The sequence below is a fragment of the Nannobrachium achirus genome, assembly GCF_963921795.1.
Source record: "Nannobrachium achirus genome assembly, chromosome: 17".
Classification (NCBI taxonomy): domain Eukaryota; kingdom Metazoa; phylum Chordata; class Actinopteri; order Myctophiformes; family Myctophidae; genus Nannobrachium; species Nannobrachium achirus.
Window position 1 is genome coordinate 62635930 of NC_137824.1, and position 13483 is coordinate 62649412.

The 13483-nt window shown below is 40.5% G+C and overlaps 1 protein-coding gene across 3 annotated transcripts in view; it reads left to right on the forward strand.

Moving 5' to 3' along the window:
- ints10 (integrator complex subunit 10) overlaps positions 1-6731 on the forward strand; it is a 43040-nt gene extending 36309 nt beyond the window's left edge. For all 3 annotated transcript variants that reach the window (XM_080745498.1, XM_080745499.1, XM_080745500.1), the window contains 3 exons: positions 245-407; positions 871-964; positions 6026-6731. In XM_080745498.1, the coding sequence (XP_080601624.1) occupies positions 245-407; positions 871-964; positions 6026-6182 (414 nt within the window). In that variant the 3' untranslated portion in view covers positions 6183-6731. The remainder of the gene's footprint in view (positions 1-244; positions 408-870; positions 965-6025) is intronic.
- The last annotated feature ends 6752 nt before the right edge of the window (positions 6732-13483 follow it).

Here is a 13483-nt window from a genome sequence, read left to right on the forward strand (position 1 = left end):
CTTGTCCCGATGATTTATTCCATTGAAGATGGTTTAGAAAAAAGTTTAGAGCCCCCCTACGGTCGCTTATCTCCCGATTAGGGAGTCTTACTGGTTCTAATAATAGTTATAATATGTTTTGTAATCATAAGACCTGATGATCATTTTGTAGGAAGAAAGGTTCCCATCTTTAATGATAATGATAATAAAGTATTATTTTAAATGTTACTTTGACACCGCCCCCCTTGTGTTTGTGTCCAATCAGCCGCGAGCCTTCACGGACAACCGTGACGACCTGTCTCTAGGTCATGTGATCGTGCTCCTGCAACATGATTGGCCGCAGGGCGAGGCTCTGTTCCTGAAGGCAGTGGAGAAGATCTGCCACCAGGGGGCGTTTCAGTACGAGAACTTCTTCAACTACGTCACCAGTATCCTTTCACCTTTAACCTTTCACCTTTTATTATTATGAGTCACCAGTGTCCTTTTACTTCAACCTGACTTTAATTAAGACTACAAACATAGGGGGCGCCCGCTGGCCTAGTGGTCAAGGCGCATACCACATACAAGGCTATGATACAATAGCTGAATTCCAATCCGAAGGGTTCGCACTTTGAAGTGCGCATTTGAAGGGCTATGACGTCACTGGGCCGCGCCAAATAGCAATCTACAAGCTCACAATGCGTTGCGTTGCGACGCATTGTGAGCTTGTAGATCTGTGACCAGTGACGTCATAGCCCTTCAAATGCGCACTTCAAAGTGCAAACCCTTCGGATTGGAATTCAGCTAATGACTTTGATAAAGGACTACAAAGATGGAGGTTCCACATTATGACTTTGATAAAGGACTACAAAAATGGAGGTTCCACATTATGACGTTAACAAACATCTTCAGACATCGACATGCTGGAAGAGTTCGCCTACCTGCGCACTCCAGAAGGGGGGCGGATCCAACTAGAGCTCTTACCCAATCAAGGAATGCTGATCAAGTAAGCTCCTCCCTTTTCTGATTGGACCTTTTCAGCCTGCTCAGTTAGCATGGTGACTTTGGGCTGTCCTTGTGTTAATGTGCAGAATGTAGTTTTAGACTTTGTAGTTCTAGAGTTGTGTTAAGGACCGGCGCATCGCGTCAGGTTAGATATTCACCAGCGTTATTTTTACTGATGTTAGGGTTTGGTTTAGTTGCTACGTATCGTCGACAGGTTAACATTCCACCTTCGTCACCTCCATGGTGACGCAGGTGGAGACGTTTGAAGAAGCAGCTGTGCTTCATTCTACAGTACAGTACAGTAAGGTACAGTACAGTACAGTAAGGTACAGTACAGTAAGGTACAGTACAGTACAGTACAGTACAGTACAGTACAGTACAGAAAGGTACAGTACAGTGCAGGACATTACAGTACAGTACAGTACAGTACAGGACATTACAGTACAGTACAGTACAGTACCATACAGTACAGTACAGTACAGTAAGGTACAGTACAGTACAGTACAGTACAGTAAGGTACAGTACAGTAAGGTACAGTACAGTACAGTACAGAAAGGTACAGTACAGTACAGTACAGGACATTACAGTACAGTACAGTACAGTACAGTAAAAGTACAGTAAGGTACAGTACAGTACAGTACAGTAAGGTACAGTACAGGACAGTACAGTAAAGTACAGTACAGTAAGGTACAGTACAGTACAGTAAGGTACAGTACAGGACATTACAGTACAGTACAGTACAGTACAGTAAGGTACAGTACAGTACAGTAAGGTACAGTACAGTAAGGTACAGTACAATACAGTACAGTACAGTAAGGTACAGTACAGTAAGGTACAGTACAATACAGTACAGTACAGTAAGGTACAGTACAATACAGTACAGTACAGTAAGGTACAGTACAGTAAGGTACAGTACAGTACAGTAAGGTACAGTACAGTGCAGTGCAGTACAGTAAGGTACAGTACAATACAGTACAGTACAGTAAGGTACAGTACAGTGCAGTGCAGTAAGGTACAGTACAGTACAGTACAGTAAGGTACAGTACAGTACAGTTCAGTAAGGTACAGTACAGTACAGTACAGTACAGTAAGGTACAGTGCAGTACAGTACAGTAAGGTACAGTACAGTACAGTACATTGCAGTGCAGTGCAGTGCAGTACAGTACAGTACAGTACAGTACAGTACAGTAAGGTACAGTGCAGTGCAGTGCAGTGCAGTACAGTACAGTACAGTAAGGTACAGTACAGTAAGGTACAGTGCAGTACAGTACAGTACAGTACAGTACAGTACAGTAAGGTACAGTACAGTAAGGTACAGTACAGTAAGGTACAGTACAGTACAGTAAGGTACAGTACAGTACAGTCCCTCCTCTATGCACTGCGGCCATATTGTAAAGAAAGTGGTCCTCTTCCTAACTTCCTATTACCAATGATACTATTATTGAAGGCTCCGTTCCATTTAGCCTACAGTGCTTCTCAAACACCCATAACTCTGAGTGTACACCTGGGGTCCATTTGGTTCCAATTGTACACTGTCAGAGTTCCTGACCCATAAGGGTCCCTGGACCACACGTTGAGACCCACTGGTGTAGCAGAGAGTAGGTTAAACATGCACTGCACCTTTAAGACGCTTGATTGCATCACCACTGTCTGACTGTCGTGTCCTATAGGAGCCCTAGCCCCACCCTGGGGGCGGAGTTAATCACCCTGCAGATGATGGACAGGTACCCCGCCCACTCAGGCCCCTCCCCCCCCATGTCATGTTCACACCCACAGACGTTCCGTTTCGCTGTCCTTTGATTTCCTGTCGGGACGTTTGAGCCTTTTGATGTTTTTATTGTTCTTATGTTTATTGTTATGTTTATTTATTGATTGATTTTTTTATTGCCTTTTTTTCATTTCACGTGTCTTCATTTCATTTGTGGAAAAGTTTTGTGTTGTTTTGACTCGGAACGATCAAGGGGTGTGTCCACAGAAAGCAAGCCTCTGGATTGGATGTCCTGATCGCTTTAACCACACCCACAATGTGGGAACCTGTCATCCGTGTTTATTAGCACAACTAGCTTAGCTGAAGCGCTAACACAGATAAACAGAGCTACAGTAAGGTACAGTACAGTACAGTACAGTACACTAGAGTACAGTAAGGTACACTAGAGTACAGTAAGGTACAGTACAGTAAGGTTAACACAGATATAAAGAGCTAGACGCCTCGTTCTCCTCTGAAGTTCATTGGAGCGACGGGCAAACAGTTGTTGTCCGGACTTCCTGGAAAAACCAAGGGTCTGCTGTCAGTCAAGTGACTACTGGCCAATCACAGCGCGTCTTTTCCGGGACTTATCCAAGGACTACAATTCAATTCAACAGAGCCAGTTCTGATGTTGCGCGGCTCAGCTGTTCTTACAGGCTGCGTACGTAGAGACCCGCCCCACCTGCCTCTGATTGGCCAGGCAACTTCTGTATGTGTGACGCACGTGGACGTTCACACAAATTCCTTTGTTCCCTCGATGCACCAGAGCACCTTTCTATGTCTATGGTTGTCATGACAACCCTCTGCCCTCTTGGTGAGGACAGACTACAGCCTTAATATGAAGTTAGTGACACAACCCCCCCCCCCCCCCCCCTGAGTAGTTTCTGAAGACACGCCCCCTAAAGCAGCAGTTTTTATTCATTTTATTATTTCATGTTATTTATGTGTTTTTTTTTTCATCAGCAGATATGAACAGTTTGTCTTCTATCAGGAGATAAACTCCTAAAAACAACTTCTGAAACTTTCATTATTTCTCCACCTCATTCATACCAGTAGGTATCGATGTGTTGCTGTAAACTAAAGCCTTTACAACCAGGTACAACCAGTAAAGATTGTGCTTTCATGGAATGAGCATCACAGCTAACCATGTGAGCAGCTCCACCGTGTGAGCAGCTCCACCGTGTGAGCAGCTCCACCATGTGGCACACATCCCCTGTAGGTGTGTGTCAGTCCGTCACATGTGTGACGCTAAGATAAGATAAGGACCCTCTGGAAAAGGAGATGATGCATCTCAAAGGGTAATCCTTTCAATAAAGGGATTATTCTAAGCTTCAGGATAAGGTCTAATCCTTTCAGTAAAGCTATATAACTGATGGATTATGTTAAGCTTCAGGATAAGGTCTAATCCTTTCATTAGAGCTATATAACTGATGGATTATGTTAAGCTTCAGGATAAGGTCTAATCCTTTCATTAGAGCTATATAACTGATGGATTATGTTAAGCTTCAGGATAAGGTCTAATCCTTTCATTAGAGCTATATAACTGATGGATTATGTTAAGCTTCAGGATAAGGTCTAATCCTTTCATTAGAGCTATATAACTGATGGATTATGTTAAGCTTCAGGATAAGGTCTAATCCTTTCATTAGAGCTATATAACTGATGGATTATGTTAAGCTTCAGGATAAGGTCTAATCCTTTCATTAGAGCTATATAACTGATGGATTATGTTAAGCTTCAGGATAAGGTCTAATCCTTTCATTAGAGGTATATAACTGATGGATTATGTTAAGCTTCAGGATAAGGTCTAATCCTTTCAGTAAAGCTATATAACTGATGGATTATGTTAAGCTTCAGGATAAGGTCTAATCCTTTCATTAGAGGTATATAACTGATGGATTATGTTAAGCTTCAGGATAAGGTCTAATCCTTTCATTAGAGGTATATAACTGATGGATTATGTTAAGCTTCAGGATAAGGTCTAATCCTTTCAGTAAAGCTATATAACTGATGGATTATGTTAAGCTTCAGGATAAGGTCTAATCCTTTCATTAGAGGTATATAACTGATGGATTATGTTAAGCTTCAGGATAAGGTCTAATCCTTTCATTAGAGGTATATAACTGATGGATTATGTTAAGCTTCAGCATAAGGTCTAATCCTTTCAGTAAAGCTATATAACTGATGGATTATGTTAAGCTTCAGGATAAGGTCTAATCCTTTCATTAGAGGTATATAACTGATGGATTATGTTAAGCTTCAGGATAAGGTCTAATCCTTTCAGTAAAGCTATGTAACTGATGGATTATGTTAAACTTCAGGATAAGGTCTAATCCTTTCATTAGAGGTATATAGCTGATGGATATTTCCCATGGTGCAACTGGGGTATTTGGGCTGTTTGTTTGGAGACGCCACCAGAACATGTATTCATGTGTGTTGTTCCTTCCATGAATAAATACACTATCCTTACCGTGTTGTCACGGCAACCAGGCTTTACAGTAATATAAAATACAATACCAACTGGTATCATTGAAGAGGAGAATTAATCCAGTGAATTAAAGTAAGCAAACTCAGTTTGTGAAGGTTGTGTTTTCAGTTTCCTGACGGGTGGGTTTATATTTATGTGAAGGTTGTGTTTTCAGTTTACTGACGGTGGGTTTATATTTCAGTTTACTGACGGGTGGGTTTATATTTACTGACAGGTGGGTTTATATTTACTGACAGGTGGGTTTATATTTCAGTTTACTGACGGGTGGGTTTATATTTATGTGAAGGTTGTGTTTTCAGTTTACTGACGGTGGGTTTATATTTCAGTTTACTGACGGGTGGGTTTATATTTACTGACAGGTGGGTTTATATTTCAGTTTACTGACGGGTGGGTTTATATTTACTGACAGGTGGGTTTATATTTACTGACAGGTGGGTTTATATTTACTGACAGGTGGGTTTATATTTCAGTTTACTGACGGGTGGGTTTATATTTACTGACAGGTGGGTTTATATTTACTGACAGGTGGGTTTATATTTCAGTTTACTGACGGGTGGGTTTATATTTACTGACAGGTGGGTTTATATTTACTGACAGGTGGGTTTATATTTCAGTTTACTGACGGGTGGGTTTATATTTACTGACAGGTGGGTTTATATTTACTGACAGGTGGGTTTATATTTCAGTTTACTGACGGGTGGGTTTATATTTACTGACAGGTGGGTTTATATTTATGTGAAGGTTGTGTTTTCAGTTTACTGACGGGTGGGCTTATATTTATGTGAAGGTTGTGTTTTCAGTTTACTGACGGTGGGTTTATATTTCAGACATCACACGGTGACGCGCGGCATCACGAAGGGAGTGAAGGAAGACTTCCGATTGGCCATGGAGCGTCAGGTGTCTCGCTGCGCCGAGAACCTCTACTCCGTCCTGCACCGCTTCTGTCTCAACGAGAAGATCATCGTCATCCAATCACTGCCCTGAATACTGACCACATGATCATCATCGTCCAATCCCTGCCCTGAATACTGACCACGCGATCATCACCCTGGGCCCTGATGACATCATTACCACCCTCCAATCCCTGCCCTGACTCCTGACCCACTGAACTTTAAAAAATAAAATCATTTGACAGATCAGTGAATAATGTTTATCCTGACAACCCGTTATGACCTTAATAATGTTTATCCTGACAACCCGTTATGACCTTAATAATGTTTATCCTGACAACCCGTTATGACCTCAATGGAGCTGTAAGTCATATTACATACAATACTAATTAATACTAAGGACATACAGTAAGTCATTAATAGGGCCTACTTACAGTATTACATTATGTAAGTCATATACTTTATGTTAACAATAATGTTAAGTCATTGTTTTTGTCAAAAGGTTAAACTTAAAGCCTTACATTTTGATCCTAATAATTCTATAGATTTGCACACACAGTTACGGGGGTCCTTGAATCTAAAAGGGTTAGACTAGAGGGGGTCCTTGAATCTAGAAGGATTAACTGTGATTTGTTGAATGATTTTTGACCAACAACATTGCAAGGTTTCACAACATTTGAGATCATATTTTGTTGAATATTGAAAGATAAGAAACATGAATTAATTGTCAGTTTTGCAGGAGGAAATGCTTTGTTTTGCTGCAGAATTGGATGAAAGTCTTTGGTTTATAACTATTATTACTAAACTAACTGCTGGTTTATAACTATTATTACTAAACTAACTGCTGGTTTAAAGTTGATATGAAGCATTTCTATTAAATGTAAATGACTGGATTCAACAAGTTCAGTTTAGTGCTTTATTTTGCTTTGTCTTCTTGGGTGGATGTGGCAACGGTGGTCGGCTTTGTAGAAACCTAACCCTGCAGTAAAGACTGCAGAGAGAACGCTAGGCCAGCATCCTGCTGGACGTTTATACAAGAGTAAAGGCCTTTGCACACAGGCGCGTTTATCCGCACGGATAAAACGGACAATTTCAATTTCTTAAAAGAAAACAATGATTCTCTACGACCTCATACACATCGGATCCGAATTAGCCGTGCGACGAGTGGCTGCAGCCTTGCGTTTCTTTTCTCGATCGAACCCAGTTCGATTTGTGCGTCTTGTCGCATGCGGTAAGAAACTCATCAATCCTTTTATGACTCCTTTTGGGATCCGCAGCGCCGATTCCGCACAGCCTTGCACACCAAATCCAATGTGTTTTATTCATGCAGCAAACGAAAAAAAACACAACTGTCCTGTGTGCAAAGGGCTTAACTGAGGACATAGGTGAGTATTGTTATGTTTTATTTATTCAGAGTAACTGAGGACTAGGTGAGCCTGCAGCTCCAGTAATGTTATGTTTATTTATACAGTAGAGTATTGTTATACATATGACCCACACTTCATGACCATAGGTGAGAGTAGGAACGAAGGTAGACAGAGAGCTTTGCCTTCCGGCTCAACTCTTTTTTTCTTCACAACAGTGCGATTTAGCGACTGCAAAACCGCTCCTGCTGCTCCGATTCTCCGGCTGATCTCCTTCTCCGTCTTCCCCTTTCTCTCATTCGTGAACAAGACCCCGAGGTACTTAAACTCCTTCACCTGGAGTAAAGCCTCATTCCCTACTTGGACTGCAGTATAAATTCAAATCTTATGGAAAGATCTAAATTACATCCTGTGTTCAGACTCGCCTGGCCTCTGTGTGATCGACAGCTCAATAGCTGTGTGCGCTCAAGCATGAAGGGGGGAGGGCTCTGGTTTCTGTTCTGTCTGTCTGTCTGTCTGTCTGTCTGTCTGCCTGCCTGCCTGCCTGCCTGCCTGCCTGCCTGCCTGCCTGCCTGCCTGCCTGCCTGCCTGCCTGCCTGCCTGCCTGCCTGTCTGTCTGTCTGTCTGTCTGTCTGTCTGTCTGCCTGCCTGCCTGCCTGTCTGTCTGTCTGTCTGTCTGTCTGTCTGTCTGTCTGTCTGTCTGTCTCTCTGAACATAGAAACACTACACAACAGATAAGACAACATTACTGCGCGAAGACATGCATCAAAGATGGAATCTAAGATTTGTGTCATCAAGAAGACTTTATTATTAGGCATTATTTATCTTTATTAAATGAAGTTCTATAAACCTAAACAAAATCATTTAGTTTGGGTAATAATTAAAGTTAACAGTTTATCATATTACAGTGCCTGCTCGATCCATTGTTCTATTGTTATTAAAGTGCATATTTTGGGGTAAATAAATAGCAGTGGCAACAGGGAACAAAAACAAACCAGAAAACCTTCCTTCAGAAAATGCTGGGATTGAGACATTTTGTAGACTCTTTTTAAGAGCTTGGTTCCTGCACTGCTCTTTATTTAAAGGTGATACACCATGCATTTAAAAAGTATTTATATCATATTGTTTATGTCCCAAAAACGTTTTTCAAAAGGTTTGAGGCTAAATTACCACTCCTGAATAGAGAGCCTCTCTCATTTTTGAATGGCTCTCAGAGCATTTCAGCTGCAGTACCACCTTTGGCCTGAACTGCGCCACCCCCCCCCCCCCCCCCCCAAATCTTTTTGAAAAAAAATTTTTTTTTGAAAAAAGATTTTTTTTTGTGATGACGTCACAATCGGCAGATGAAGTCACAATCGGCAGCAAATCTGGACAGCCTGTTTTGAGAACCCGTGGGATACTTTTAACCTTCACCTTCTCAAAACCAGAGAAAGACACAACGGTCAGACATGGGAGGATAGAAGTGGGACCCCAAAAAAAGGTTTTAAAATAGAAAAAGTTAAATTTCATGGTGGATCACCTTTAATGTACAGCAGGGGTCCTCAATAGGCGGACCGCGGTCCAGGTCCGGACCGCGAGGCACCGCCGTCCGGACCCAGGACGAATTATAGTAAAAAAAAAAAAAAAAATCTCTCCACGTTTTTGTTTCCACTTCTCGTTGTATTCATTCACTTTCATTGCATGCGCTGAGAGTGTGTGTGAGAGAGAGAGAGAGAGAGACAACGACGCGCTGATTGGCTGATGCCGGGCAACAGACTATTATGGGCTGTCATCTCTATGACAACGATGCGCTGGTCTGTGTTCCGCGGAAGTTTACGCACAATACACAGCAGCAGCAGCAGCAGCAGCAGCAGCAGTAGCTTCAGTCACCAACAATGCAACTAGTAATAAATCAGTGGGGTTTCATTCACGCAAAACATCATCAACGTGAATACGTTTGCAGGATTGTAATCTTATCTCCAGAGTTTGTCGCGACGTGCCACGACTCGACGGCCCGTGACGGCTGCCTCTCTTTCTGCATGGATATGCAGCGATCCGCACGCTTCGTCTCTGACAGAGTCTGACGCGCGACACCTTGTTTTCATATCGATATTCACGTTGCGACACAAGCATACATTATTCGAAGATTATCCCAGTTTGTTAAAAGAAACCAGAGCACCAGCGCAAAATATCTCTGCTCCACGTTGAACATTCTGTTCTCCCTTAATGGGTTGTTTCTCTTCAATCAAGTAAGGCCCCCAAATGATTTGGAGGAGTCCCCAGCCCAGATGACAGTGAAGTCATAATTTAAGGACCCTTTTAATAAAGAAAGAAACGGAAAAAGACCGTTACTGCATCAACAAACTACTAAAAAAAAAACAATACTCATTGTAAAAAAAATTAAGAAAGGGATCCCTAATTATGTAAGATGAACAATAATGAGGGCAAGTGGCCATGACCTGAGGGCAAGTAGAACATGACCTGTACTTTCCAGACGGACAAGTGCCTCTGAGACCATATATATATATATATATATATATATATATATACTCGGCCACTCGTCTGTAGTAAAACATGAAGCCCCGCCGTTCTCGAACGCTTCTTACCTTTTGTGAACATTATATCCAAAAAGTAAAGGTCCTATGCCAGTCTCTCATCTGTTTACTTCATAAGCGTGGAAGAAAATCGAAGCAGCTTGTTGAAATAAAGTTTATATCGCTCATTTTGTCAGCCGGTCCCATGTTTTTAGACACGCTACCTCCCCTGGTCACGTGGTGTACACACAACGAATAATAGTGGGGAAAATAATGCACCGGCTGACAAAATGAGCGATATAAACTCAATATAATTTCAACACGCTGATTGGATTTTCTTCCACGCTTGAAAAGTAAACAGTTGAGAGAAGGGTATAGGACCTTTACTTTTTGGACAGAATGTTCCCAAAAGGTAAGAAGCGTTCGTGAGCGGCGGGGCTTTATTTTTTACCACAGACGAGAGGCTGAGATGTGAGATACGATGTCCATTACGAGAAGCCATCGCCACGTCTTTCTGTGTGCCCGAGAGCAACTCGGAGAGTCAGATCACGACGTATAAATCAAAAAATAAATGCCTCAAATCAAACACAGCGTGCAATTGTAATGAAATTGTGCACGCACATTCGCAAAAGGCCAAGGAAGAAATTACACTACAACATGTTCAAATCAGCCTCATGGTAGCGCCATGAAAGGCCTAAGATTGGTGAAGAACACATGCCACCCTTTTCACATTGGCCTATTATACCACCACCAGGACACGTGGCTGGTGGAGACCTGTGCTCGGAAGAGCACTTCTTCTAGTTTTTAATAATTCTTTGGGAAAATGAAAAATATTTAACACAAAAAATAATTATTAAAAATAAATGAAAAAAGTTATTGAAAGAACACGGCCTGCTCAAGTATTAGGAGGGTAGTATGACTCACCAGAAAAAATAATGGTTGTATTTAATGAATCTATCATGGTTAAAATGGAGTTTGAAGTTACAATGGGTGTGTATGTGGAGAGGAACCGGGCCTGGAGGGCCTAGTAACATTTAGATCCAATATCTAAATATTGAATGAAGCAAATTGAAAACTGTTCAGGGTGTTCATAAAAGCCTGATTAGATGATAAAATGACCAAAGGTTTTTTTATTTTTTATTTTTTTCAAGTGGAATATCCCTTTAAAACGTCTGAGAGCCAATGCTCTACAGGAACAAGCTGTGTTGAAGCCTCAGGTGGAGAAGAGAGGGTTAAAGTAATTCAGCAGATACTTTGTTACCATGTTTGATAGATCTGTACATATATGTATCTGTATCTGTATCTGTATATATATATATATATATATATATTATAGATCTGTACGTTTAGGGCTGTCACCATTATGACATTTTACATGACGATTAATTGTCACTCAAATAATTGTGATTAATGATTTAATTGTGTATTTGTCGTTGCCAATCACATTTCTGTTTAGGCTTTAAAGTTGCACGGGCAATTATGACAAATAACTTAAATATACAAAGAAATGACTGACATTTGACAATTTAAAAAGAACATTGATAGTGGAAACAGCCAATCTACCAGCTTGTAGATCTGCTATTTCCACTACTTTTTGAAAGTGTTTGAAACTACAGTATATTAACATTGCTCAACATGGAAACGATAGACAGACAGACAGACAGACAGACAGACAGACAGACAGCTCTGCGGTGCCGACGCTGTAATGTGATCCAGCAGAGGGTTGGGGTTAGACTAGGGTAGTGTAACTAACACTAACAGACACTAACAGACACTAACACATCACTAACAGACAGGCTGGCCAGAGGGAAACATGGCTTCTGTTTGGCTGATATCCTGAGGACAACAGGGTTAATATCCTCAGCCTGCTGGGCTGACTGGGTTCAACTGGGGTTGAACGGAGCTCTAGACCCACGGGGATTCACTTCAGGATCATTCAGAGACTTGTAGATCCATGGAGGTTGAGTCCCGGACCATTCAGAGACTTGTAGATCCATGGAGGTTGAGTCCAGGACCATTCAGAGACTTGTAGATCCATGGAGGTTGAGTCCAGGACCATTCAGAGACTTGTAGATCCATGGAGGTTGAGTCCAGGACCATTCAGAGACTTGTAGATCAGTCCAGGACCATTCAGAGACTTGTAGATCAGTTCAGGACCGTTCATCTTCCTCTGAACATTTGTTTCTGTTCAGTGTTAAAATGATCAGGATGCTGGCTGCCGTCTGCATGATGGCAACGCTGCTGTTGCAAGGTGAGATTAAGATTATACAACAATACTTTATACATACATATCTATCTACTGTATGTATATACTGTGTATATATATATACTGTATGTATATACTGTATACTGTATGTCTATACTGTATAATACGCTGCTGTTGCAAGGTGAGATTAAGATTATACAACAATACTTTATACATACATATCTATCTACTGTATGTATATACTGTGTATATATATATACTGTATGTATATACTGTATACTGTATGTCTATACTGTATAATACGCTGCTGTTGCAAGGTGAGATTAAGATTAAAGTTGTGTTTTTTTTTTTTTTTTGTTAAACAACTTTGAGTGCCATGAAAAGCGCTATATAAGTTAATTGTTTGATTGATTGTAGACTTTATTGTCAGTTTTAACTCAAGTATTAATATAAGTGTATAAGTAAGTATAAATATGATATGAAAAGAGTAGAATTCACTTGCATTTGAGTAATATTTGACCAGGAATATTGTTTAACCTGTTGTTGTTAAATATATATATACTGTTTGTTTGTTTGTTTGATTGATTGATTGATTGATTGATTGATTGATTGAAGACTTTATTAGAAGTTTGCATAGGAAAAGGTACAGTTTCATGACGGTACAGTTCACTGGTACAAGGTCAACTTACTAAAAGGAGATCCTAGAAAAGACTAAGCTTATTTCCACAGGAAACCATTGAAGTATCTCATATAACATTGAATGACAGACAAATAGAACCATTGCAGTAGATATAGTCAGTAAAAAATTAAATGAAAGAACAAAATACAGTAAGTCAATACAAACAGTAAGTATAGGCTATACAATATACATGTATTATTATTACTATTATAAGATTATATACAACAATACTCTATACATAAATAGGCCTATCTATACTGTATATAATAAACTGTTGTTGCAAGGTGAGACTAAGATTATATATAATACATATACATATCTTTATCTACTGTATAATAAGATTATATATAATACCATATACATATATATCTACCATATAAACTCGGCACAAAAAGAAAGGAAACTTGACTTTGGTCCATTATATCTCCCCTTTAATAATACCAAATTGTATTGTGTTTTATACCATTTTTATCGTCACCTTTACTACGGGGTACAGCTTGTAAGCATCAGGCATTGGAGGCATGAGCTACACAGCCAAACGTGTGGGTAGCCAAAATGGCCTGTAATACTGTTCTGCTGGCATTTACTCTCGTTTTGGGCTTCCCTGACACTGAGCTTAACATTAACGAAGTG